Below are 14,641 nucleotides of genomic sequence, written 5' to 3'. Positions count from 1 at the left end.
TTCCCTTTTAACAGTATTTTGATTTTCTTACCGATTGGCCCCAGATCAGGAAGCTCAAAGTGGACGCCGAACACCTCAAGGACATATCCTCTGGAGTTCCCAAAGACCTCCACGCTGAAGCGCATGCCTTGCTGCGGGGGGGGCGGAATGCAGAAAACAGGTGAGGTTCAGGTATGGAGGAAGGGACAGAAGACCCCCCCGCACTGCCGCAGTGTTATCAATGACTCATATTATCACCTGAATTACACAGATCTCATTGGGCTCCACCAAAATCTTCCCAAACTCCGTCAGGATGAGGATCTTCCCCTGCTGAGGAACTGTCGGGGGGGGAAAAAAAACACAAGAAAGCGTGAGGATGGTTTAATTTTTTTTTTATCTATTTTCTGACTTTTTATTTATTTTTTTAATTCACAAGAACCTGTTTATAGCAATAATAAAAAAAAAAAAAGAACAAAAAACAAAATGGCATTGCTGGTTGAGCATGGGTAATGGTACCAGTGCTTGTCCAAGGCTGATATCTGTCGTTCCCCCATCCCATAGATAAAAGTGGGTTGTGTCCGGGTCTCATAACAAAGACTGGGGTCCCTGCACACTCATCTGAACTACATCCAGTATAAATGGGCCCCTAGATCCCAGAGGGGGCCCTTGTGCAGTTGCACAGTCTCCGCAAATCCTTTATCCTCAGTTGAATGGGAAAACACCACCATTGCCTTATTCAAACTCCTCAATGGAACTCTTATTGTGTAGACACAATACTCCAGGACTGAGCGGCCTTCACATGTCGTTAAATACCCTGTTTCCCCCAAAATAAGACCTAGCGTGATTGTCAGTGATGGCTGCAATATAAGCCCTACCCTCCAAATAAGCCCTACCCCCCCAAATAAGCCCTAGTTAAAGTCCTTGTAGGTCTTATTTTCAGGGTAGGGCTTATTTGGGGGGTAGGGCTTATATTGCAGCCATCACCGACAATCACGCTAGGTCTTATTTTTGGGGTAAGTGCCACATGGGCCTGGTGGAATGCAACCCCCCTCCCCCTCCGCCACCACCGAGAAAGAAGAGAAAGACCCTCATTGTGGTTATTGGACCAGTAAGAAGACTGCTGTAACAATGTATGAGGTTCCTTTTTCAAAAGAGACATAGGGGGAAGGCTTTGCCATTTTTTTCAGCCCCGGAAGATTTTACCCCCTTTCCTGACCAGAGCACTTTTTGCGATTCGGCACTGCGTCGCTTTAACTGACAATTGCGCGGTCGTCCGACGTTGCACCCAAACAAAATTTACGTCTTTTTTTTTCCTACAAATAGAGATTTCTTTTGGTGGTATTTGATTACCTCTGCGGTTTTTATTTTTTTGCGCTATAAACAAAAAAAGAGAGTCAATTTTGAAAAAAAAAAAAAAAAAAAAAAGCAATATTTTTTACTTTTTGCTATAATAAATATCCCCCAAAAATATATAAAAAAACGAATTTTTGTCCTCAGTTTAGGCTGGTATGTATTCTTCTACATATTTTTTGGTAAAAGAAAAAAAATTGCAATAAGCGTATATTGATTGGTTTGCGCAAAAGTTATAGCGGGATAGGTTTATGGCATTTTTATTATTTTTTTATATTAGTAATGGCGATCTGCGATTTTTATCGTGACCGCGACATTATGGCAGACACATCGGACAGTTGTGACACTACTTTGGGACCATTTTCATTTATACAGTGATCAGTGCTATAAAAAATGCACTGATTACTGTGTAAATGACACTGGCAGTGAAGGGGTTAAACACTAGGGGGCGATCAAGGGGTTAAGTGTGTCCTAGGGAGTGATTCTAACTGTGGGGTGGGCTACCACTGACATGACAGCGATCACTGCTCCCGATGACAGGGAGCAGTGATCTCTGTCATGTCACAAGGCATAAGGCTTGTTTACATAGGCTGCTCCCTGTTCTGCAGCTCTGTGACACGATTGCCGGGAGTGGTCCCGCGGGCACGGTCGCGCTGTACGTGGCGGGTGAGCGCGCGTGCGCCCGCTAGCCCCGCCAATTAAAGGGGACATACGGGTACGCCCATTTGCCCGCCGATGCCATTGTGCCGATTTATATCGACGTGAGGTGGTCGGCAAGTGGTTACAGAACAGGTTTTCTTTATGGAAAATAAGTGGGGAAAATAATGATCTGATGCCCTGCAGGTTTTGTAGGTTTGCCCACTTACAAAGAAATGAAAGGTCTATAATTTTTATCATACGGTAGGTGTATTAAATGATAGAGACAGAATATCAACCAAAAATCCATAAAAAAACACACAATACAAATGTTATAAATGGAGTAAAATAAGTATTTCATCCTCTACCAACCAACAATTATTCTGGCTCCCACAGACTGGCTCCAGTAGGTGCTCATGTGGTACACAGATTAGTCCTGTCAATGTAAGGCCCCATTCACACTAGCGCGTTTTTTGATGCATTTTGCAGAAATGCACGGGAATTTTTTAACATGGGTTCCTATGGAACATGTTCACATCAATGCTTTTTTGTATCTCTGCGTTTTTGGAAAGGGTCGGGGACTTTTTTTCATGCAAAAAGCAGCGTTTTGCATGTAATGGATTTCAATGGACAAGCATCAAAAACGCAAGTGCACCGTTTTTGCAGCGTTTTTGCAGCGTTTTTGGTGCGTTTTTGGTGCGTTTTTGCCGTTTTTTTTTTTTTTTTTAATTTTTTTTAAAGACTGTAAAAAAAAAAGAAAAAAAAAAAACGCAAAACGCAAATCGCGGCAAAAACGCCGCAAAAACGCCGCAAAAACGCTACAAAAACGCTGCTCAAAAACGTGGCAAGCATGAAAAAAAAACCTCCAAAAACGCTCAAAAACAACATGCATAGGTGTGAATCGAGCCTGAGAAGGTTCTCCTAACGACAACTCATGTGTATAAAAGACACCTGTCCACAGAATCTCTTTTTTCCATTCAAACCTCACCATCATGGAGAAGACCAAAGAGCTGTCAGAGGACGTCAGGGAGAAGATTGTAGACCTGCACAAGGCTGGAATGGGCTACAAGATCATCAGCAAGAAGCTTGGTGAGAAGGAGACAACTGTTGGAGCGATTATTCGCAATTGGAAGAAATACAAAATAACCATCAATATTTCTCGGTCCGGAGCTCCAAGATTTCGCCTCATGGGGTGAGGATGGTCATGAGAAAAGTGAGGGATCAGCCCAGAACTACACGGGAGAAGCTTGTGAAGGATCTCAAGGCAGTTGGGACCACAGTCACCAAACAAACCATTGGTAACACAATACACCACCATGGATTGAAATCCTGCAGAGCCCGCAAGGTCCCCCTCCTCAGGAAGACACATGTAGAGGCCCGTCTAAAGTTTGCCAATGAACATCTAAATGATTCAGAGAAGGATTGGGAGAAAGTTCTGTGGTCAGATGAGACCAAAATCAAGCTCTTTGGCACTAACTTGACTTGCCATGCTTGGAGGAAGGAAAATGCTGACTATGACCCTAAGAACACCATCCCTACAGTCAAGCATGGAGGTGGAAACATGCTTTGGGGCTGTCTCTCGGCTAAAGGCACAAACTGACTTTGCCAATTTGAGGGGCCAATGGACGGGGCCATGTATTGTAACATCTTGGATGAGAACCTTCTTCCCTCAGCCAGAACACTGAAGATGGGTCATGGATGGGTCTTCCAGCATGACAATGACCCAAAACATACCGCCAAGGCAACAAAGGAGTGTCTCAAGAAGAAGCACATTAAGGTCATGGAGTGGCCCAGCCAGTCTTCAGACCTTAATCCTATAGAAAATTTATGGAGGGAGCCGAAATTCAAGTTGCCAAGCGATAGCCAAGAAACCGTAAGGATTTAGAGAAAAGTGGAACAAAATCTCTCCTGAGCAGTGGCGGTGCGTCCATAAGGGCGCACGGGCGCTGCCCCCTTTGTCCAGCCACCCCCTCTATCACCAATAGATAGATTCATGCATTGTCACCCCCTATTCAGGCGCCCGGTCCCTTTTCAGGCGCCGGAATTACAGCGGGGGGGAGGAGTTTGAAGCACCTGATTAGAGCCATAGGCTCTAATAGGCATCAAAAAAGGTAAACAGCGAGTACCATACTTGGCGCTCGCAGTTCACCCAGCTGTGTTAGAAAGACAAATGAATATTCACTTTCCTAACACTGAACTGCCTCTCCGCCAATCAGGTGCTTGGGTCTGTTACCTGTCACCTGATTGGCTGAAAAGACAGGTGCTGTGATTGGACACCTATCGGGCATCCAATCATAGAAGAGGATGGGAGGAGAGGACGGGAGAAGACATCGAGGACACGGAGAAGCCCGCCGCTGTCACCCGCTGCCCCCACCGAGACAGGGTAAGTCCCCGTCGGGGGGGGGCACAGTGGCAGCATTCCATGGGCACAGTGGGAGCATTTGATGGGCACAGTGGCAGTGTTTGATGGCACGGTGGCAGCATTTGATGGGCACAGTGGTAGCGTTTGGCACAGTGGGAGCGTTTGATGGACACAGTGGCAGCGTTTTATGGGGACAGTGACAGCATTTGATTGGCACAGTTACAGCATTTGATGGACACAAGTGGCAGCGTTTGGCACAGTGGGAGCATTTAATGGGCACAGTGGCAGAGTTTGATGGGCACAGTGGCAGAGTTTGATGGGCACAGTGGCAGCGTTTGATTGGCACAGTGGCAGTGTTTGATGGGCACAGTGGCAGCGTTTGATGGGCACAGTGGCTGCGTTTGATGGGTACAGTGGCAGCGTTTGATGGGCACAGTGGCTGCGTTTGATGGCACAGTGGCAGCATTTGGCACAGTGGGAGCGTTTGATGGACACAGTGGCAGCGTTTTATGGGGACAGTGACAGCATTTGATTGGCACAGTTACAGCATTTGATGGACACAAGTGGCAGCGTTTGGCACAGTGGGAGCATTTAATGGGCACAGTGGCAGAGTTTGATGGGCACAGTGGCAGAGTTTGATGGGCACAGTGGCAGCGTTTGATTGGCACAGTGGCAGTGTTTGATGGGCACAGTGGCAGCGTTTGATGGGCACAGTGGCTGCGTTTGATGGGTACAGTGGCAGCGTTTGATGGGCACAGTGGCTGCGTTTGATGGCACAGTGGCAGCATTTGGCACAGTGGGAGCGTTTGATGGACACAGTGGCAGCGTTTTATGGGGACAGTGACAGCATTTGATTGGCACAAGTGGCAGCGTTTGGCACAGTGGGAGCATTTGATGGGCACAGTGGCAGAGTTTGATGGGCACAGTGGCAGAGTTTGATGGGCACAGTGGCAGCGTTTGATTGGCACAGTGGCAGTGTTTGATGGGCACAGTGGCAGCGTTTGATGGGCACAGTGGCTGCGTTTGATGGGCACAGTGGCAGCGTTTGATGGGCACAGTGGCTACGTTTGATGGGCACAGTGGCTGTGTTTGATGAGCACAGTGGCAGCGTTGGATGGGCACACTGGCTGCGTTTCATGGGCACACTGGCTGCATTTGATGGGCACAGTGGCAGCATTGGATGGGCACAGTGGCTGCGTTTGGTGGGCACAGTGGCTGCGTTTGGGCACAGTGGCTGCGTTTGGGCACAGTGGCTGCGTTTGATGGGCACAGTGGCAGCCTTTGATGGGCACAGTGGCAGCGTTGGATGGGCACAGTGGCAGCGTGTGATGGGCACAGTGGCTGCATTTGATGGGCACAGTGGCAGCGTTTGATGGGCACAGTGGCAGCGTTTGGTGGGCACAGTGGCTGCGTTTGGGCACAGTGGCTGCGTTTGATGGGCACAGTGGCAGCCTTTGATGGGCACAGTGGCAGCGTTGGATGGGCACAGTGGCAGCGTGTGATGGGCACAGTGGCAGCGTGTGATGTGCACAGTGGCAGCGTGTGATGGGCACAGTGGCAGCGTGTGATGTGCACAGTGGCAGCGTGTGATGGGCACAGTGGCTGCGTTTGATGGGCACAGTGAGGCTGCAATTGATGGTTTTGTTTTTTCAGAATTTTTCAGTTTGTTTGCGCCCCCTCAAAAAATTTGAGCACAAGCCACCACTGCTCCTGAGATGTGTGCAAACCTGGTTACCAACTACAAGAAATGTTCTTCCTCTGTGCTTGCCAACAAGGATTTCTCCACCAAGCACTTAATCATGTTTTGCTTGGGGATCAAATACTTATTTTACTCACTGTATAGCCAAACATTCCCAACTCTGTCAATCCTTTCCATGAAGTTATCACTATCAGTCAATAGAGGGCGCTAGTGTACCAGCTGTGAACATATTCAGAATATTTGGAATAAGAACTATTTTTTTTTTCCATTTATTATAACAGCTGCTAAAATGATTCTAGAACACACAATGTAATGTAGAAAAGAAACTACACAATTTAGACTTATTTGAGAAAGGAACTTTTCCAATACCAACATATGATAGCCCGCAGCACCCACTAAGCTCTCACCCTCAGTCCCATCACTTTATTTATTTGGAGTACAATATCACTTTGGGGCTGCTGTAAAAAAATAAAAATAAATATGACCAGATCCAAATCAGATGTGACTGCAGAGGTGAGCAAAGGTCATACTTTGTAAATACAAAGGGTCACACAGCAGTGATGCGTTCGCTGCCTGGAGCCACGAGGACGCCAATCGCATTGTCGCTGTGTGACCCTTTGTATGTCTTGCAGACAATATTTGGTTGGGGACACGGAGTTAATTGGCTCCCTCATGTGACCTTTCTAGGAAATACTATTTTTTAGGCCTTGTGCTTCTCCTACGGTCCTCTATTTACCACCTGGGGCTTATTCTTGGTGCACACATGAAAGAAGAAATTGTATGACTGCCTCTTGTATTTAACGTCTCCCTTTCCCTCATTTTGGGTTAAGGAGCAGCATTCAAGTGTGACAGCAACACCCCTCCTGAAGAAGCCAATGTTGGCAAAACATGTTGAGGTCATCGGTGCAGGCTGTTAATGGAACGACCCCTGTGAAACTATATGATTTTATGTGTATTGTTTCAATAATGGATTTTTTAGCACCTTTAAAGTCCAGCTTCCTTGGCTTTGTACATTTTTTATTTCCTGTCTGTGTCCCGCTGGGGAAATTTTCCTTCACTTCCTGTCTTAGGGACCCAACAAGTAGTGATAGGAGATCTCTCCAGAGCAGTGATAAGCTTGGTTTTTATCCGAACCCAGAAGGCAGCTGTCATTCCATGGCCAATGAGCAGCGGGTGGGTGATTCCAGGATGCTCGTGACATCATTGACCTAATGTGGTCATGTGGCCATATGTCAATGATGTCACGAGCATCTCCGCATGTTTGTATAAAATGTGGCTGCGGGGTGGGGAATTTCCTGACCACAACTCATTGGCTAAGCACTGACAGCTGACTTCCAGGTTCAAACCAAACCCAGAGCCAAACCCAAGCTCTAGAGTAAAGGAAACCCATCTGGGCCAGATGTCAGTGGAACAACTGTCCTGCTCTGGTGACAACTCAAAATTTGGGATTTTCCTTCACTTTTAGTTACAGTGACAATAGTCACCAGGACATTTGAGATAGTGGCTGCCATAAAGTGAGACCTCACTGCCATAAATTGTAATATGGTGCCTTCTAATAAAGAGGACGAAGATTGGATGCATATATATACACATACACACATCAGTGCCATAACTAGAACCTTCAGGGCCCCGGTCCAAGAAACCATGGAGGGCCCCCCTGACATCCAGCCAGGGCCCTTCCCACTGATCCCGGGGGCACCAGGACCTGGATAGGAGGGAGAACAAATCCCCTCCATTTTCCTCCTGCAGCCACTTAATGCCTATCAGAGGGAGAGGAGGAGAAGCAGACTTTTAGTGGCTGCAGGAGAAAAATTGAGGGGATTTGTTCCTCTAAAATCCCCCCCTCCTCATCCAGGTGTTCAGGGGCAAGTTGTGCACTATTGCAATTGTGACCCCTGTAGTTACGCTCCTGGGATGAGTGGCAGCGGTGGTGGTGGGGGAGGCATGGGATCAGTGGCATCGGTGGTGGGGGATTGGTTGAGTGGCAGTGGTGAGGGAGAGATGGGATGAGTGGCAACGGTGGGGGGGATGGGATCAGTGGCAGCAGTGGTGGTAGGGTGGGGATGGGATCAGTAGTAGCGGTGGTGGTGGGGGGATAGGATGAGTGGCAGCAGTGAGGGGGGGTGGGATCAGTGGAAAGGGTTGTGGTTGGGGGGAGGGTGGGATCAGTGGTAGGGGGAGTTGAATGGGATTAGTGGCAGAGGTGGTGGGGGGAATGGGATCAGTGGCAAGGGTGATGGTTGGAGGGGGATGGGATTGGGATGGGATGAGTGGCAGCGGTGGGAGACATTGGATGAAATGAGTGGCAGCGGTGGTGGGAGGATAGGATCTGTGGCGAGGGTGGTGGGATGGGATGAGTGGTGGGGAGGAGAATGGTATCAGTGGCAAGGATGGTGGTTGCGGGATGGGATCAGTGGCAGTAGTGGTCATGGTGGGGTGGATCAGTGGCAGTAGTGGTGTGGGGGGGTATCAATGGCAGTGTTGATATTGAGGGATGGGTGCCAATCACTTGCAGATAACTTGGTTACCCCTCTTTGCTTGGTCTTGCTTGGGCAAGCAGAGAAGATGGGCGGGGCCTGTAAGTGAAGGCAGAGCCGGAGAAGATGGGCGGAGCGGGGCGGGGACTGTGCCCGTGAGTGCAGTCGGTGACAGAGAAGATGGTCAGGGACTGTGAGTGAAGGCGGAGCCAGAGAAGATGGGCGCAGTGAGCGGGGACAGAGAAGATGGGCGGGGACTGTGCGGGTGGAGAGGATGGGCGGAGCGGGCGGAGAGGATGGGTGACGTGGGCGGGGACTGTCCCCGTGAGTGCAGGAGCAGAGGATGCGTGGAGAGGAAGGGCGGGAACTGTGCAGTGTGCCCGTGAGTGCGGGCAGGGAGGATGGGCGAAGCAGCCGGAACGGATGGGTGGAGCGGACTGGGACTCCACATGAATGACTATCTCCCGGGCGGCAGCAGGCCTCCCTACAGTGGCGGAACTCAAGAGCCCAGTCGCAAATAATTCCGCCACTGATATACATACACAGTATCTCACAAAAGTGAATACACCCCTGCATGGCTGTCGTCCCAGAAGGAAGCCTCTTCTAAAGATGATGCACAAGAAATCTGCAAACAGTTTGCTGAAGAAAGTCAGACTAAGGACATGGATTACTGGAACCATGTCCTGTGGTCTGATGAGACCAAGATAAACTTATTTGGTTCGGATGGTGACAAGCGTGTGTGGCGGCAACCAGGTGAGGAGTACAAAGACAAGTGTGTCTTGTCTACAGTCAAGCATGGTGGTGGGAGTGTCATGGTCTGGGGCTGCATGAGTGCTGCCGGCACTGGGGAGCTACAGATCATTGAGGGAACCATGAATGCCAACATGTACTGTGACATACTGAAGCAGAGCATGATCCCCTCCCTTCAGAGACTGGGCCGCAGGGCAATATTCCAACATGATAACTACCCCAAACACACCTCCAAGATGACCACTGCCTTGCTAAAGCTGAGGGTAAAGGTGATGGACTGGCCAAGCATGTCTCCAGACCTAAACCCTATTGATCATCTGTGGGACATCCTCAAACATAAGGTGGAGGAGTGCAAGGTCTCTAACATCCACCAGCTCCGTGATGTCATCATGGAGGAGGGGAAGAGGACTCCAGTGATAACCTGTGAAGCTCTGGTGACCTCCATGCCCAAGAGGGTTAAGGCAGTGCTGGAAAATAATGGTGGCCACACAAATTATTGATACTTTGTCCCAATGTGGGATTTTCACTTAGGGGTGTACTGACTTTTGTTGCCAGCGGTTTAGACATTAATGGCTGTGTGTTGAGTTATTTTGAGGGGGCAGCAAATTTACACTGTTATACAAGCTGTACACTCACTACTTTACATTGTAGCAAAGTGTCATTTCTTCAGTGTTGTCACATGAAAAGATATAATAAAATTTACAAAAATGTGAGGTGTGTACTCACTTTTGTGAGATACTGTGTGTGTGTGTGTATATATATATATATATATATATATATATATATATATATACACACACACACACACACATGTTTTGAGTATATAATGAGTATATATGATACTATGCTGAATAAACCACATAAAAGATAATATATGATGTTGTAGCATCTCATTAAATGGCTCCTTTAATGCATTTTTTTCTCCTGTGAATTTAGTTTTGAATTATTTCAATTTGACTCTTGATGATTTTAAAAATGTAAACCCATACAGTATATTTCTGTACGTTCTTTTACAGTTTTTGCTTTTTTTTAACTGGCGATGTTTGAAGTTACTTTCTAAAATTCTAAAGGTCTGCTCACCGATGAGAAAGTCGCCGTCGGAGTTATATAAGCACCTAGAAATGGGAAGAGGAAGAAAAATGTATCAGAAGATTTCAGAGAAGGCAGATTGTTATGGATATCCTAGGACTGTATGATGAATACGTAGTGGGGATGTCAGTGACAGTGTAAGGGACTGGTGAGGTCAGTGAACTCTTGGTGGTCGAATGACTTTAGCTGGATGTCACAAATTGTGTGACCATTAGAGTCACAGAAAAGAAAGAAAATTGAGATAAACTTCACAAGGCACAGGGACAGAAGAGAGAGCAGGGACAGGATAGACAGCAGACAAGGGGACAGGATAGAGAGCTGTAGACATGTGCAATTCGTTTAGTTCCGAATTAATTTTTTAACGAATTTTGACAAATTCGTTAATTTCCAAATTTTTCAATTTCCGAAATTCTGAATTTCCGAATTTCGAATTTCTGAATTTTTGAAAATTCGAAATTTCGGAAATTCGAAATTTCGGAAAATTGAAATTTCGGAAATTCGAACATTCAAAATTAGGAAATTTGAAAACTCAAAATTAGGAAATTCGAAAACTCGAAATTAGGAAATTCGAAAACTCGAAATTAGGAAATTCGAAAACTCGAAATTAGGAAATTCGAAAACTCAAAATTAGGAAATTCGAAAACTCGAAATTAGGAAATTCGAAAACTCAAAATTAGGAAATTCGAAAACTCGAAATTAGGAAATTCGAAAATTCAAAAATTTGGAAATTTGAAAAATCCAAAAATAATAATGAAAATATGAACATTCAAAAGAATCACAATCTGAAAATTCGAAAACCTGAAATAATAACTAACTAATAATAAATATTAAATTATAGGTATTGGAATTTCCTTTCAAATTTGGCTGTTAATGAACGTAACGAGTATGAATTTATCCGAAGTTACGAATTATCTGAAATAATGAATGCCGTATCTAAACGAATAGAATGTAACGACCTAATAATAATAAAGAACAATAATAATAATAAAACCTTTTTATTATTATTAATTATTAATTTGTTCCATTCTAGTCGTTTAGATACGGCATTCGTTATTTCGGATAATTCCTAACTTCAGATAAATTTGTATTCGTTACATTCACTAACAGCCAAATTTGAAAGGAAATTCCAATACCTACAATTTATTAGTTATTATTTAAAATTTTACTGATTTTCTTTCTTTTTTTCAGATCGAATTCCGAAAAAAGCAAAAAAAAACGAATGAAATAAAAACAAAGAACATTTTTTTGTCAGTGCACATGTCTAGAGAGCAGGGACAGAATAGCGAGCATACAGAGGTAGAGGATAGAGAGCAGACACAGGGAGAGGATAGAGAGCAGACACAGGGACAGAATAGAGAGCAGACACAGGGACAGAATAGAGAGCAGACACAGTGAAAGAATAGAGAGCAGACACAGGGACAGAATAGAGAGCAGACACAGGAAGAGGATAGAGAGCAGATACAGGAAGAGGATAGAGAGCAGATACAGGAAGAGGATAGAGAGCAGATACAGGGACAGAATAGAGAGCAGACACAGTGAAAGAATAGAGAGCAGGCACAGGGACAGAATAGAGAGCAGACACAGGGACAGAATAGAGAGCAGATACAGGAAGAGGATAGAGAGCAGATACAGGGACAGAATAGAGAGCAGACACAGGAACAGAATAGAGAGCAGGCACAGGGACAGAATAGAGAGCAGACACAGGAACAGAATAGAAAGCAGGCACAGGGACAGAATAGAGAGCAGATACAGGGACAGAATAGAGAGCAGACACAGGAACAGAATAGAGAGCAGGCACAGGGACAGAATAGAGAGCAGACACAGGGAGAGGATAGAGAGCAGATACAGGGACAGAATAGAGAGCAGACACAGTGAAAGAATAGAGAGCAGACACAGTGACAGAATAGAGAGCAGACACAGTGAAAGAATAGAGAGCAGGCACAGGGACAGAATAGAGAGCATACACAGGGACAGAATAGAGAGCAGACACAGGGACAGAATAGAGAGCAGACACAGGGACAGAATAGAGAGCAGACACAGTGAAAGAATAGAGAGCAGGCACAGGGACAGAATAGAGAGCATACACAGGGACAGAATAGAGAGCAGACACAGGGACAGAATAGAGAGCAGACACAGGAAGAGGATAGAGAGCAGATACAGGGACAAAATAGAGAGCAGACACAGGGACAGAATAGAGAGCAGACACAGGGACAGAATAGAGAGCAGACACAGGAAGAGGATAGAGAGCAGATACAGGGACAGAATAGAGAGCAGGCACAGTGACATAATAGAGAGCAGACACAGAGAGAGGATAGAGAGCAGACACAGGGAGAGGATAGAGAGCAGACACAGGGACAGAATAGAGAGCAGGCACAGGAACTGAATAGAGAGCAGACACAGGGAGAGGATAGAGAGCAGGCACAGAGAGAGGATAGAGAGCAGGGACAGTAACTGTATGAAAATACATTGTGCACACTAGAGAGCATGAGCTCAGAAAAACAGTGCATAAAATCCATATTACCCTCATACCTGTCAATCATGGAGGTGTTGCAGGTGTAAATATGGATGGCGATTCCATTACGTGATTTGGCATCACCAGCTCCGCAGATTGTACGCAGACCCTGCCAAGACACAGATGTCCCGGAGCATTACTTCTTACTTATCAAATAAATTTATATAAATGCCATTTTTATCAGATTGGAAAGTAAATAAATCGCTAACATGACTATTATCAACAAACATAGTTTATGAGCCGGTTGGGGGGTTCAATGTTTTAGCTACAAGAAAAAGTTACTTACATCCACAAAGTCCTGCTTCTTCTCCTCTATTATAAATGGTTTCCACCTGAACTGCAGAGGAAAACAAACTAGTTAATGGTGGAATTTAGAATATATAACTAATATATACTATATAGCCTAAACATTTTGGGTAAACCTGACCATCATACCTACAAAATCTTTTAGGACATCTATCCTGACCATCACACCTATATGAGTTTGTAGGACATCCCACCTGACCATCACACCTATGTGAGTTTGTAGGACATCTATCCTGATAATCACACCTATATGAGTTTGTAGGACATCCCTCCTGACCATTACACCTATATGAGTTTGTAATGCCGCGTACACACGGTCGGACTTTTCGTCTACAAAAGTCCAACGGACGCTGACGGACTAAAGCTGGCTGGTAATCCGATCGTGTGTGGGCTTCTCCGGACTTTCAACGGACTTTTTTAGCCTAAAATCCGACGGACTTTAGATTTGAAGCATGCTTCAAATCTTTACGTCGTAAGTACGACGGACCCCGAAGTCCGCTCGTCTGTATGCTAGTCCGACGGACAAAAAAACGACGCATGCTCATAAGCAAAAACTAAACGGAAGCACTCGGTCTAGTAAAACTAGTGTTCGTATTGTAGGTAGCACATTCATCACGCTGCAAAATCTGTGATCGTTCAATGCAGCGCATTTTATTTCTTCTTTACGAAGGCTCTAAAGAACGAAGGTGTTTTGCTGTTCATAATCAGAGTTCTCCCAAACTGATTTCTGGATTCTTTTTCTCTTTGATCTCATGAATGATATAGTATGCCTTTTTAAAACAATGTTTCCATACTAATAATACTTTTTCCCCCTTTTTTTTTTTTTTTTTTTTTTTTTTTAGGTTTGTAAAGTTAACACAAAGAACCCATTATTATTTTTTTTTTTTATAGTGTTTATTTTTTAGTTTTTAGATAAAGTTAACCCAAAGCACCGTTTTTGGTTACGTAATTTTTTGGATTTTCAAGACTTACCACTTGAACATTATTAACATTAGTAATGTATTTTTGGTGTGTTTTTTTTCAAACTCAATGAGATTGTTGTCCCTTGTTAATTTAACATTGTGTGTAAAATCAATGATTTCAAAGAAAACACATAAAGTCTTTTGCTAAACTCAAAAAATATCCATTTATTCATGGTCAAAATAAAATAAAGAGGAAGTCAACGCTGGAAAAAGTCGGTGTACCAGAAAATTGGGATCTTGAGGAGTCCATATAAGAGGGAGCACAATCTGGTCCAAGAATCCCAGAGATCAACAGCACCAGCAGATGATCTAGATGTCCCCAGACTGTGGTCCTACAACAGCCTGCGTCTTCTGTCAGACCAGACTGAACCCAGGTCATCATTTTCTTCTCTTCCCTGCAGCCTTTCCTCCACGCTGCCCTGCAGCCTTCCCTGTAGCCTTCTTTTGAGGCTGTGGCTCTGGTGTTTCAGTTGTGGCAGGAGGAGGAGGAGGAGGAGGAGGAGGAGGGGGGGCTGCCTC

The 14,641-nt window shown here is 45.3% G+C and overlaps 1 protein-coding gene across 1 annotated transcript in view; it reads right to left on the bottom strand.

Annotated features, from left to right (window-relative positions):
- HGD (homogentisate 1,2-dioxygenase) overlaps positions 1 to 14,641 on the bottom strand; it is a 78,224-nt gene that overhangs the window by 17,115 nt on the left and 46,468 nt on the right. Inside the window, exons 5-9 of the mRNA XM_073617509.1 lie at positions 13,141 to 13,191; positions 12,872 to 12,963; positions 10,334 to 10,368; positions 238 to 317; positions 32 to 131 (exon numbers count right to left, since the gene is read on the bottom strand). Of these exons, the coding sequence (XP_073473610.1) occupies positions 32 to 131; positions 238 to 317; positions 10,334 to 10,368; positions 12,872 to 12,963; positions 13,141 to 13,191 (358 nt within the window). The remainder of the gene's footprint in view (positions 1 to 31; positions 132 to 237; positions 318 to 10,333; positions 10,369 to 12,871; positions 12,964 to 13,140; positions 13,192 to 14,641) is intronic.

The sequence above is a fragment of the Aquarana catesbeiana genome, linkage group LG02 (assembly GCF_042186555.1).
Source record: "Aquarana catesbeiana isolate 2022-GZ linkage group LG02, ASM4218655v1, whole genome shotgun sequence".
NCBI classification, from domain to species: Eukaryota; Metazoa; Chordata; class Amphibia; order Anura; family Ranidae; genus Aquarana; species Aquarana catesbeiana.
This window is presented reverse-complemented; position numbering and strand designations above follow the sequence as displayed.